Source organism: Pholis gunnellus, assembly GCF_910591455.1.
Source record: "Pholis gunnellus genome assembly, chromosome: 18".
Lineage (NCBI taxonomy): Eukaryota > Metazoa > Chordata > Actinopteri > Perciformes > Pholidae > Pholis > Pholis gunnellus.
Genome location: NC_136545.1, coordinates 20,065,690 through 20,078,101, shown reverse-complemented (window position 1 = coordinate 20,078,101; position 12,412 = coordinate 20,065,690). Strand labels below are relative to the sequence as shown.

General features: G+C 47.4%; 1 protein-coding gene across 1 annotated transcript in view; it reads right to left on the bottom strand.

Annotated features, from left to right (window-relative positions):
- Positions 1-463: 463 nt before the first annotated feature.
- ttc28 (tetratricopeptide repeat domain 28) overlaps positions 464-12,412 on the bottom strand; it is a 95,921-nt gene continuing 83,972 nt past the window's right edge. The window contains exons 20-35 of the mRNA XM_079179363.1: positions 11,761-11,988; positions 11,328-11,520; positions 9,701-9,841; positions 8,552-8,696; positions 8,248-8,427; positions 7,619-8,169; positions 7,291-7,538; positions 6,091-6,215; positions 5,667-5,744; positions 5,429-5,588; positions 5,249-5,325; positions 4,586-4,609; positions 4,312-4,441; positions 3,313-3,420; positions 2,580-3,228; positions 464-2,082 (exon numbers count right to left, since the gene is read on the bottom strand). Coding sequence (XP_079035489.1) covers positions 1,092-2,082; positions 2,580-3,228; positions 3,313-3,420; positions 4,312-4,441; positions 4,586-4,609; positions 5,249-5,325; positions 5,429-5,588; positions 5,667-5,744; positions 6,091-6,215; positions 7,291-7,538; positions 7,619-8,169; positions 8,248-8,427; positions 8,552-8,696; positions 9,701-9,841; positions 11,328-11,520; positions 11,761-11,988 — 4,028 coding nt within the window. The 3' untranslated portion in view covers positions 464-1,091. The remainder of the gene's footprint in view (positions 2,083-2,579; positions 3,229-3,312; positions 3,421-4,311; positions 4,442-4,585; positions 4,610-5,248; positions 5,326-5,428; positions 5,589-5,666; positions 5,745-6,090; positions 6,216-7,290; positions 7,539-7,618; positions 8,170-8,247; positions 8,428-8,551; positions 8,697-9,700; positions 9,842-11,327; positions 11,521-11,760; positions 11,989-12,412) is intronic.

Sequence of the window (12,412 nt, the reverse complement as noted above, 5' to 3'; positions counted from 1 at the left end):
TATTCTACCAGCTGACCGCTCATCAAAGGAATGAGAAGAGTTTCAGAGATCACAGAGGTTTATAACAGTAATATAATGACCTTATTTTATTTAAGTATTACATAGAATAGTGAATTAAAATAGAAAGTATTATATGTTGTCTGACTTTAAAGTACAACAGCACTATAAATATCTACTGTACAGGTCTATTGTGGTCAAAGTAGAGAAGTAGAAGTATTTTATTATTAAGGAAACGTAAGCATACACAGTAAAATACTCTCACTGGATTAACATTTTAGAATTTAGGTAAATATTACTGCTTCTAAGATCTAATCACAGATTTTCTGTTTCGTGTTTATCGTGAGTGGAAAGAATTGATTATGAAAACAAAAACAAGGAAAGGAACATTTTTATTTGTCCACGTCTTCAGATATTAGGAGTCTGGCACCGATGCAAAATTGTACATTATAAAGTCAGTCTGACGGCGAACAGCAAGAGGTACCATGCTGACAATCACACCTCCATAAAAAATATCAAAATGTTCTCCTCTCGTCTTTTAATCGTCTTTATATAAAATGTGTAATAAGGACTGGAAAACACGGCTTTACTTTACAAAATAAACGACAACAATCGTGACGTTTAACAATAATTAATACACGATAAATCAAATTCAGGTCGACTCACACAAACGTATAGCGAGCAGTCAGGTGGACAGGAAACGTTCTCAGTCAGCAGACTGAGGACATGAGCATGGAGACAAGAGACACACAGTCTCCATGGAGACACCGAGTCTTCATGGAGACACCGAGTCTTCATGGAGACACGGAGACACATGCTCTCTAGTCATGAAAACAAAGATTAAAGCCTCAACAAGTCTCTCCAGGAGTCCTCCGGTCCTTCCAGCTCTCTCCAGAATGAAGGCACAGTCATCACATTCAAAACATCCCTTCACCAAAACAAAGTAGCGATGTGTAAAATCCGTCAGTACGAAACAGTACTTTTCTATTTTAAATCAGCAGGTATTGCTTAAAAAAAACACGGTGGTAGTATTTAGCTGACAAATGGACGGCCTCTGTCAAAGTACAAACACCAAGAAAGACACAGAAGACTCCTCAACATTTGGAGGAAGGAAAGAAATGTCCCGGTGAGAGGAACTTGTATCCGTTCCCGGAGGGGAGCTTGACGCCTCCTTTAGCTGGAGGAGGTCTGGCCTCCAGTTTTTGGGGACCTCTGTGGCTCTCCGATCCGTCTGCGTTTTTGCCGGCGGACTCGTGTCTCGGTGAGAGATTAAGCAAACCCAAAACGTCCCTCTGAACCGTGCTCATCTTTTTACTACTCCCGCCTCGGAGTAAGCTGGCGTTGCAGGGCAGCTCGTGTTTCTGTCCCGCGCTGTTGGCCCAGAAGGTCTTTAAGTCGTGCACTGCCTGGACTTTACTGTCCCGCTTGAACCGGGTGAGTTCGGGGGTGTTCGCGGGGCTGGAGGAGGAGGCGGAGACGGATCCCGTGGAGGAGTAGGAGAGGGCCGGCGACGGGGCGCTGTCGGCCGGAGAGTGCGAGGGCGAGATGTGGGCGGCGTAGGGCGAGGTGGGGTACCTCAGTTTGAGCTGCACGTGCACGTCTGGGGACACGGCGGGGAGAGACAAGGAGGGAGAGGAGGGAGCCGGGCTGCTGATTCTCTGCAGAGACGAGGAGAGCGACGGAGGCTTTGGTCGAGTCGGGGGAGGCGTCGACGTGGAGAGGGAGAAGAGAGGGGAGGAACACGGCTTCAGGCCGGCTCTGCTGGGCGGCCGGCTGAACGCGCTGCTCTCCGACGGCCGAAAGCCTCGCGCTCCACCGGCGGGAGTCAAAGTCGGGGTCGTAGGAGTCGTAGGAGTCGTAGGCGTCGTCCCCCTGACGCTGTTGGCCCTCTGCAGGCTCTCTACGGCTTGCATGTGGCTCTGGGTCTCCTCCAGGATCTTCTGGGCCAGTTCCTGCGGGTCCAGCTGTCCCACGGGCCCCGTCCTCTCCTCCTGGGACTTCACCGTGCTGTCCGTCTCCGTGCTGGACTGGTCCGACTCCGAGCTGCTCGCCTTCCCTTTCCCCGTCCTCTGAGGAGGAGCAGCGCTGGGAATAAAACAAGAACAAGAGCTGCAAAATTAGCTTTAAATGCTGTGACATGGCCGTCATAACTGATTCATTCTCACTTGATAAACTGTCAAATATCAGAGAGGCCACAAGATACACAGCTGTGATGGATGAGGAGTTACTTCAGGGGTCACAGTTATTTTCTGCTTTAAAAGTTAGTATTTTGGTGCCAACAACGATAAAACAACTGCTGTCAACCTGCTTTACTTGAGTCTATATTTCTATATATATTATATTTGACCCTGTATTTTGACTTCTGCACTATTTTATGTCTTAGATTCTCATTTTTACTTGTGTGATTCTTCTTTGTATTCGTATTTAATAAGCGTTGTCGGAGGGATGGGAAGATCTTTATTGCAGACGTCTCCTTCTCTGTAATTGTCGTGCAAATTAAAGTGAAGAACTTGAAATGTGCTGCATGTACAAGAGGAAACGTCCGAGAGTCTCTTTCTTTCTCATAATCAGAACAGACTTACGTTTCTTTGGGTTTGGGGCTGGCGTGGACTCTCAGCGGCGGCGGCGGCGGAGCTTTGATCGGGGACGTCGGCGTGCTGATGCTGCCCTTGGAGGAGATCATAACCGGGTACCCGTGACCCCCGGCCGACCCTCTCCCGGCTCCGCCTCTGCCGTGTCGGTGTCCCGCAGGTAGAGGCAGCGTGTCGCACTCCCTCCTCCCTCGCCCTAAAGGCTCGCTGCTTATAATGGAGAACCCCTCGTACTCCTCTTCCTCTCCTCCTCCCCCTCCTCCTCCGTGATTGCTCAGCCGACCTCTCGACAGGCCGCCCGAGTGGCGGCGCGAGGCGTAGAGGCCCGCCCCCCCGCCGCGAGGCCTCTCCGGCTCCTGCTGGTGCTGGTGGGAGCGCTGGCTGACGATGTCGCTGCCGGCGGGCTCGGGTCGCGACAGGAAGCTGAGGGAGGAGGCGAGCGAGCTGAGGCTGTAGACGGAGATGGCGTCGCAGGAGAGGTTGTCCGGGCAGACGGGGGGCAAGAAGGAGGAGGGCTGAGGCGGGTAGCACCCGAAGGAGAGGGGCAAGGAGTGAGGCTGGGAGGCGGACTGGGAGGAGGACAGGGACTCCAGGGACGAGGAGCTGTCCATGCTCAGACGCTTGGGAAGCTCAGTGGAGTCTGAGAGGAGGGTTAAAGGGAGACGATGGTCAGCAGGGTCAAAGGATGAACTACTAGATATCACCATAAAAACATTATTCTCACCAAAGAGCGCCAGAAGAGACTGGAGGGCGAAGTGCATGATGCGCCTGCTGGCCTGCTTCCCGGTCTTCAGCAGGACCTCCTCCTGACCCACCTCGCAGAGATCGAAGCCTGAGAGAGACGGGACGTACCCGAGTACATTTACAAAGCGCTGCACCGTCCATGTTATGCTAATTCACACCTCGAACGTTCAGATGGAAATATTGGGCTTTATGCACAAAACCATAATCAGTAGTTTAAAAAAGTAGATCTAAGTTTAAACACTTTACCGACTGAAATCAAAATAATTCAGATATAAAACTAAACCGCAAACCAGAGCTGATCCCATCTTTAGTGAATTGTACTATAAAAGGTGTACATGTACTATTGTGCTGTGTATTTTATTGTATTGCGGTTTTATGATAATGAAAGCCGTATATTTAAATTACAATGCACATGTAAAAGAACCAACTGGGGACGAGAGTTGAAAATGAGCATTTGAGCTTTAAACTGTTTGTGCATCAGCTTCAAGCTCTGTGTTGCCTGTCAAATTAAATCAATTTAATTAAATTCTAAAGCACCGTAGCCTGATATCCTGCCTGTTTCTCATAAAGGCATTCGTTATCCAGCGTTATGAGTGATGAAGTCTGCAGTTTTAGTAAAATGTTGATACATTTGTTTTGGTCCAGATCTCCTGCAGGACTTTCCTACTACATGTATCCTTCCTACTGAAGTATCTATTTGAGTATTCTTTACTTCAAATAAAATACATTTAAATAAAACTAAAGGGCCAATTTCAGTACTTTTACTCTTGCCATGGAGTATTATTACAGTGTAGTATTGATACTTTTACTGAAGTACAGGATCTGAACACTAGAGATATAATATATATATATATATTCATCCCAGGCAGCAATATGCTCTCATTCATAACACACATAATCATAACTGTATTGTTACCTACTCAGCAAGTTTCCCTTTCAAAATAAGAGTGAAAGTCGGTCTAATCTGTCGAGGACTCACCGAGCGCCGCCAGGAACTCGTGGCAGCCCGGAAGCCTCCAGAGCTGCACGCTGATGGACACTTGAATGGGAGCCAGAGAGAAGTCCTGGTCTTTGTCGCCCGACTGCAACTGAACCAGCACCTGGTGGAGCTTCGGAGGGAAACGCACACATCATCACTGTTACTACGAGATGCTGCAGTGAGTTTGTCTCCTTTTTTTGGTTTGTAGCTTCCACATCTTTTAAAATAACAATAAAACACTTTGACCGTGTCACACTTTCACTGAAACACTTACCATTCCCACCATGCTTTTAACCGCCTTAGTGAGGAGGCGTATGAGAGAAGAGGAAACACAACTTTAGTGGGTTATTCCAGCGTAAACTGGGTTTGAGTCACTGCACACTGAGGCCATGCACGGGTGATGGAGGACTACGACGTCTCAGGTAAGTACGGGCAGCAAACACACATGCATTCAACTGGAGGACTCATCATGTTAAAACTCTGGACTGATACAAATGATGAGTCACCTTCATTCATCACAACATGAACCAGTGGTGGAGAGCAACTCCCGCTGGAGTCTGAGCTGAAGGAGGTTCTGGTGAACCTGCATGAGTTCATCTGGTTTCACCAGAATCCGACCCGGTGGCTCCGATGACGAGCATCAAGAATAACTCTATAGAAACAGACCATCTTCTCTCTGATGGTCTCTTTACTGATGGAGGTCTGATAGAGGATCAGGACTACACTGAGACTGGTTCATATAGAGGATCAGGACTACACTGAGACTGGTTCAGGACCAGATAAAAGTTCCTCACAGTAACTTTGAATGAACGACTTTAACTTGTCATGGAGTATTCTACGTTGTTGTAGTGGTACTTGTACTTAAGTACAGCATCGGAGTACTTCTTCCACCACTGGTATGAATGAGTAACTGTGCCACTAGAACACAACACGGTACCTTATGAATCAGCGGTTCTCCGGCCTCGGACACCGTGACCAGTTTACAGAGAGCCTGCAGAGCCGGAGGAGTGAGACCTGAGGAGAGCAGCAGATGTTTCACATCTTCTTCACGACATGTTTTTGCATGTTTATGTTACATGCTTTCATGAAGTCTGGATCCTGGAGGGACTAGTCTCACCGAGCACAGACTGCAGAGTGGTGCTGCACTGTTGCAGCCGATCCCCGGGGTCCGAGGTGGGGAAGAAAACCGCCGCGGGGAGACCGGCGCCGCTGCCGGAGAAGTCCAACCGGAAACCCACCGCGGACAGGAGCGCCTGCCACCCGGGGACGCCGCCGACCTTCAGAGGACAGAGGACATTAGTGGGGGGGACACAGAGGGTGACGTCTGATAAAGACGAAGGGAGCGACGAGCAGACCTTGTTCTCGACGCTCTGCTGAGACGTGTACATCGGGTTACACTGGCCGCTCTGGATGCGCTGCAGAGATTTCTCAACCTGCAGAGACAAAGAGATGAAACACGTCACCGGTCCGGCTCATCGCCAATCAACAAAGCAATCGTCCCGGTCCTCACGAGCAGAAAGAGGCATCACAGGTACTGTTCATTGTACTGCTTATTGTGTGTTTTTATCATAAATAAAATAAACAGTAAACAGATGCTCGTGTTATTTAGAGGTAATGATGCTTTTTGATATAAAGTGGCATTTTAAAATGTTCTTGATTATTTGCTCGAGGAATCAGAAAATAAGAGACACCTTCCACAAGATTTGTTTTGTTTCAACAAAAATAAATATGAATTATTAATGAGTGATGACGGGTGTAAACGGTGTGAGGGGGTCTCACCAGGTGCAGCAGGACTCTGAGGGCGTCCCTCGCTCTCTCCGGGTGCTGCAGGATCTCAGCCAGAGCCTGACCCACCAGAGACATGGGGCTGTTCAGCTTCACGTCGCCGCCCACCAGCATGTAGCCTGAGAACAAATACATACATACAAATAGAATTTAAAAAAGAAATACAATCAAATTAAACAAAAGAAATCCAAATTCAAAAAATAGAATAAAAAATAAATAATAATAATAATAATTAACTCCCAAACTGTCCAAATGAAGCAGAGCGGCGGTGCAGAAAAGCAACAGCTCGGCATTTCTAAAGGCTTAAACCAGCGGTGGCAAACATAGGGCTCGAGGCCCAGAAGCGGCTCGTCACAGAGTCCACTCCGGACCACTGGATGACTTTGCAAAGTGTGAATATTAGAGAGAAGTCGTGAACTATGATTCTTCAATAAAGTGCACTGCTGTTCGTGTTTGTCCACTGGGGGTCGTGCTGCACTAATAAGAGCAGCAGAGGAAGCTTCTGTCCATGCAGCAGGAGGAGGAGTCTAAGAGGACCGGTTCATATTTCTTTAGAGGTAAATGTGAAGCCGGTGTGTTTGGCCTGTTCATGGAACCTTTCATTGCTCAAGAAAGATCATTTTCAGCAACACTTTCAGACTCATCATGGCGAAAAATACGAGAACTTGCAAAAACAACTGAGAACAGAGAAGATAAATTAATTGATGTGAGATCAGCGAGAGGTCTCAGGCTGCTCATCATCTGTTTTCTAAATGGATTGTTCTGAATGTACACACAGTTCTTTACACTAAAAGCAAGAAAACATCTTTTATGTGTTGTTATCAGGCGGCAACCTCCGGTTCTGCTGAGTGAAGTCACAGCTTCATGTGTTAAAGCTGCATTCTCTCTAGTGTCCACCAGGGGGCGACTCCTCTGGTTGTATAGAAGTCTATGAGAAAATGACTCTACTTCTCTCTTGATTTATTACCTCAGTAAACATTGTAAACATGAGTTTATGGTCTCAATCTCTAGTTTCAGGTCTTCTTCAATACAGCATGATGTTCATTTAGTAAATGATGGTCCATTTAGAGTCAAACAGACCATAAAGCAGGGGATGCTTTATAAACATATGACATATAAACTTAGGTACGAGTCGCTTGTTATGAACAATAACCACAGATTTCCGTGTCGATGCGTGTCGGTGTTTTCGCTCACCGGCCCAGTTGGACGGGTGTGAGAAGTGCTTGCTGCTCTGCAGAGTCTTCATGGCCTCCGTCAGAGCCGCGCTGGCTTTGGTCCCGTTGAGGAGCGCCGCGTAGAAGGTGTGCGTGAAGAGTTTGGAGGCCGCTACGGGCACGGGCCACAGAGAGACGCACACGCACTGGACCCCGGCGGCCAGGAAGGCTCGGGTCAGACCCACCACGCCGTCGGCCGTCGCCCTGCTGTTGGACTCCGGGTACAACCTGAGGGGAGGAAGGAGGTCAGAGGTCAGCTGGAGCCTCACAGGGCTTTTGGAGGAACGTTGAATCTGTGTATAAATCACCTCAGAACCACCAGTTTGACGGTCAAGCACAGGTCCAGGATGTCAGCAGCAGTGAGGAGGAAGTCGTGAAGCGGCGGACTGTCACACACACTCTCCACATCACACACACTTTCCCCGTCCTCGCTGGTTTCGTCCGCCCCTCTGAGACTCTCCGGGCTGCTGTGGCTCTTCTGGAGGGAGCCCTTGATCTTTCCCCCCGACCCCTTGCACGGTGACCTCTCCCTGGGTCGCCCGGCGGGCCCCTCCCCCGCGGCGTGCTCCTGGCTGGGGGCGAGCACCAAGGCGGCGAGCTTCCACGACACGTGGGTCGCAAAGTGGACGCACTCCGCCTGACTCAGAGCCGCGAGCACGCGCTCCTTCGTGGCGCCGGCTCCGGTCAGGGCGTGACATCCCATCTGCTCCCCCAGCCACAGAGCTTCGTCTCGGGCCGAGGGCAAGGGGCCCCACAGCCAGCGGTCCATCACGGAGGGGGGCAGGCGAGGAGCCCCGACCACCGCAGCCACTGAGCCTCCATCCGAGCACAGTAAGGGACCACCGCGGCGAGGATGACTCTGATATATAAGAACACAGGTCAGCAGGTATGCTCCTCATATCACTCGCTCACCTAAGATCTTTATAAATTCTCCTACCTTGACCGTGGCTCCCAGGCTGCCTAAAGAAGGAACAGAGATGAGGCTGAACCTTTCGTACAGGTACTCGTTGGAGGAGCTGCCTTTGAGCAAGGCAAACGGGATGAGGTACAACTCCCCCTCCAGCACCAGCACCAGCTGTCTGTGCCGACCCACGGGTCCACTGCTGTGCATCAGGCCCTGGACGCAGAGGTTCAGTTAAAAGAAGGTAGAAGAAATGAAAAGCAGATATGCAGTCCGATAGATATTATATGTACATATAGATATATATGTACGTATAATATATAATATACATGATACACACCCCTTCCATCGGCGCTATGAGTAAGTCGTAAAGGGCTCGGAGAGGAGGTTTGCTGATGTTACTCGGCCGGTACGGTGGAGACGACAAGCCGTCCTTCACCGGAGACACCGTGGCGCTGTACAGACTCGTCATGCTCTGACAGCTTCTGTTCAACACACACATCAGACACACACACAGACACACACAGACACACACAGACACACAAACACACGGTTGATAAGCAGGTAAATGAGAATGAGAGTCTGCAGCCGTGTTAGCCGTGTGAGGCTAACGCACAGCGGTGCTTTGAGCTAAATGCTAACATGCTTATTAGCAGTTAGCCAGTTAGCATGAAACAAGAGGGGGACAAACTGCCTTTACATATACTGTATGTATACACAGAATAATATAAGGAGTCACATGTGAATGTGTAGTTTTCAACCAGTTACAAGAAAACCCCAATGAGCAATAAAAAATAATAATATTCTACTAAACAACACACATATTACAAAAGGTATTTCTGTATCTGCTCCTCTTAAATTAAAAAGGAATTCAATACTTTTAAACTTTTCTACCTGCTTAAAATATTGCAATGTTATGTATAAATCTGTGAATAAGTAAAGTCAAAACAGCAGAAATTGTAAAATATTGGTTTCTGTTCCAAAAGGTGAAGACAAGAGATGATTCCACTAACTTCAGTCGACATTTAGCGTTTGAACTGTGAAATCTACATGAAGTGCAACTGATTAATAAAATGCTTAAACCATTTACTAGTTTATTTAAAAAAAACTCACAGCGGACCATTTGATAACAATAAGCCGGCTGCAGTTGGCCTGCAGGCCGTAGTTTTGACAACCAGCACTAAACACAAAGCACAGCCGAGGACGGTGGTCACGTTGTTCGTCCTGCAGCTATTTAGTCATAAAGCAACGTGTTGGAGAAGACGATGAACTGATGATGGAGGATCAGCACCATTCAACTTCAGTGAGTTTTATTTTGTGAGCTAAATTTCACTCAAAACCACAAATATCAACCTGCTGGATTACCAAAGTAAGTAGGGTTCATCCTCTGGGGAACATGAATGCCTGTTCAAAACACCATGGCAATCCAGACAATAATTATTTTAGATATTTTGCAATATCAAAACGTGAAAAAACCCCAAAGTCCTACCTGTTGAAGAGGTTGTTTCTGGACACCATGCGGAGGTATCCCGTGGGGTCGGTGGCCGACGTCAGGCTGTTGTTCAGCTCCTCAAAGTGTTGCTCCAACAGATCTCCAGCTTCACTCTCTGTCTCACTGCTGGAGCAAACTCTGAGAAGTGGAGGGTGAGAGAGGATTATCACTGTGACACCACCACCAACATGGAACTCAGTGTTTAAAAGTTCAGGTTTATTTCTGACATAAACATCAGGACACGTTGTCCTTTAGAGGATGAAACAGGATGCAGAGAGCTGGTCAACGTGTGATGCTTAACGTTCTGCAGGAGATACGACGGGTCTCTTTCCAGCGATTGATCGCAGCACTCACAGCTTCACGCAGCGAACCCGCCCATTAGCAGACGCCATTACTTTTTATGGAATCCTCGCGGCTCGGGGGAGATTTGATTTGTGTCGAAGTAGCAGTTTCTACATGCTAGAGGAGCGTTAGAGTCCAGTTTTAAATGGTGCATATGTGCAAATACTTGTCACGCTGTGGATGAGCAGGATTCATAACCATCACAACGTAAATGGAGGGAGGCTCGCCACACACACACACACACACGCACACGCACACACACACAATGAATGGCTGCTGGCTGCAGAAGCCCCACAGCAGCGGTTTCCACAGAAAGTGGAGAGGTTTGTGTGGGGGAACATTTGCTGACACAACGACACGTGGTAGTGATTTACAAAGCCGGCGTCCGGCGGTCGCCGACCGAGGCCCGAAGTTTGCGGGCGAGATAATTGAGAGTAAGAAAATATGGCAGCGGAGAGCCGAAGGAAAGGAAGACGGATGACATGCAGCGTCCATCATCTCCTCCTCCTCCTCCTCCTCCTCCTCCTCCTCCTCTTGTGTTTGAACGCTAGCTGCTGTGTGACGCTCTACAAGTTCACTATGACGATGCTAATCATTAGCTGTAGTAGATGAAGTATTCAGATCTATTACTTCAGTAAAAGTAAAAGTACAACTACATCTTTGTAAAAATACTCTGTTACAAGTAGAAGTGAAAGTCCGTCAGTATGATCAGTAAAATGTATTTAAAGTGTTATAACTGTGACTGTTCTATTTTATATCATATTATATATGAATGCTTTTATATGCATTCATGTAAAAGTAGGATTTTAATGTTGTATTTGTTTAATTTAATTCTTATTTTCATTATTTTCTCCGTTAATCGATTGTTCGGTTTGTAAAAATAGTGAAAATAGTGATGAATGTCGTCAGAATTATTAAAAAGCCCCAAAGTGACGCCTTCACAATGTCCGTCTGTTCCGAAGCTCAACATTGTTACTAATTAATTAGAAAAGAAAAGAAAAGACTCAAGTACAAGAACCTCAAATGTGTAGTACAGTACTTCTGTAAAGCAGTTACATCAAACACAAAGTACTCTGATGGGAATAAACCAAATCATTGGATCATTTAAATCATGTTGGATTCAATCTGTGTGCTTCTTCTTTTACAATATAATATTTATACATTACATCTTTATCCTTCATCAGGGTGGAACTTCGTCTTGAATCATCATTTATTTATTTATTTGTTCATGAGAGAATGAAATCATCTCACAAAGTTGACCGTGAGAAGAAGAAGTAGAAACCTGCTGTAATGGCTGTCCACTCCCAGAGCCTCCCTGGCGTTGCCGATGTACTGATCCAGAGACAGAGGACCTCCTCCTCCTCCTCCTCCTCCTCCTCCTCCTCCTCCTCCCTGTGGACTCCCACCACCACCAGCATCCTGGAACTCCTCCAGTCCAGCTTCTCCCAGATACACCTCGTTGAACTTCACAATACCTGTTCAGGAAGACCTGGAGTGAACGAGTGGTTTGTTGCTGCTAAAAATTTAGAAAAAGGATCTTTTGAATCTGGTCGTGCAGTTTGTAAAACAGTCTGGATGGAAAACTGCTCCAAACTCTGTGTGCAGGCCAGATTTTTCATTATATTTCAATTATTAACAAGGCTAGAAGTCTAACGCCTGCCGAGCAGAGAGAGGATGTTAGAAGCTGCAGTGTGTGTGTGTGTGTGTGTGTGTACCTGTCCCTGGAGATATCAGCCAGCTGTACAGAAATCCTCCAGCCAGAGAATAGTAGAGGACCAGGGCCCTCTGCCCGTTGACCGTCTCCAGGATGTTCTCCACGGTGACGGGGACGTAGGGGTCGGAGGTCGCCGCATGCTGACTCCCTTTCTGCCGCTCCACCAGGAGGTCGGCGAAGGCTCGCGTCCGGCCGCGCTCCGCTATGGCCAGAGCCTCGTCGTGCCGACCTGGAACGCAACGCAGAAGATGAACGATGAGGAGCAGAAGGTTGAGAGGGTGAAGGAGAGAGGACACATCCCAAAGTTTCACAGTTTTGATTCTGGAGACGAAATGTTGAATAAAAGTTTGGTTTTATTGGTTTTATGTTTCATGTGTTTTTTTAGGGTTTAACTATTTGTTTTTTGCTTTGTTGGGCCTCACTTATGAGCTTTCTGTTGTTTCATTGCCTCACTTTCGCTGCTTTGTCTGTCAAAGATATATAAATAGAGTTACTATTATTGCCATTATTTCAGCAGAAGCCCTGGTTCAGGTGTCGACTATGAACCGCAGGGTCCTGGGTTCAAATCCAGCAGGGGACCCAACTTCCCATCATTTATCCATTGTTTGATTGGCATAAAAAGGCATAAAAAGGCTCCTAATATAGTTATTAAT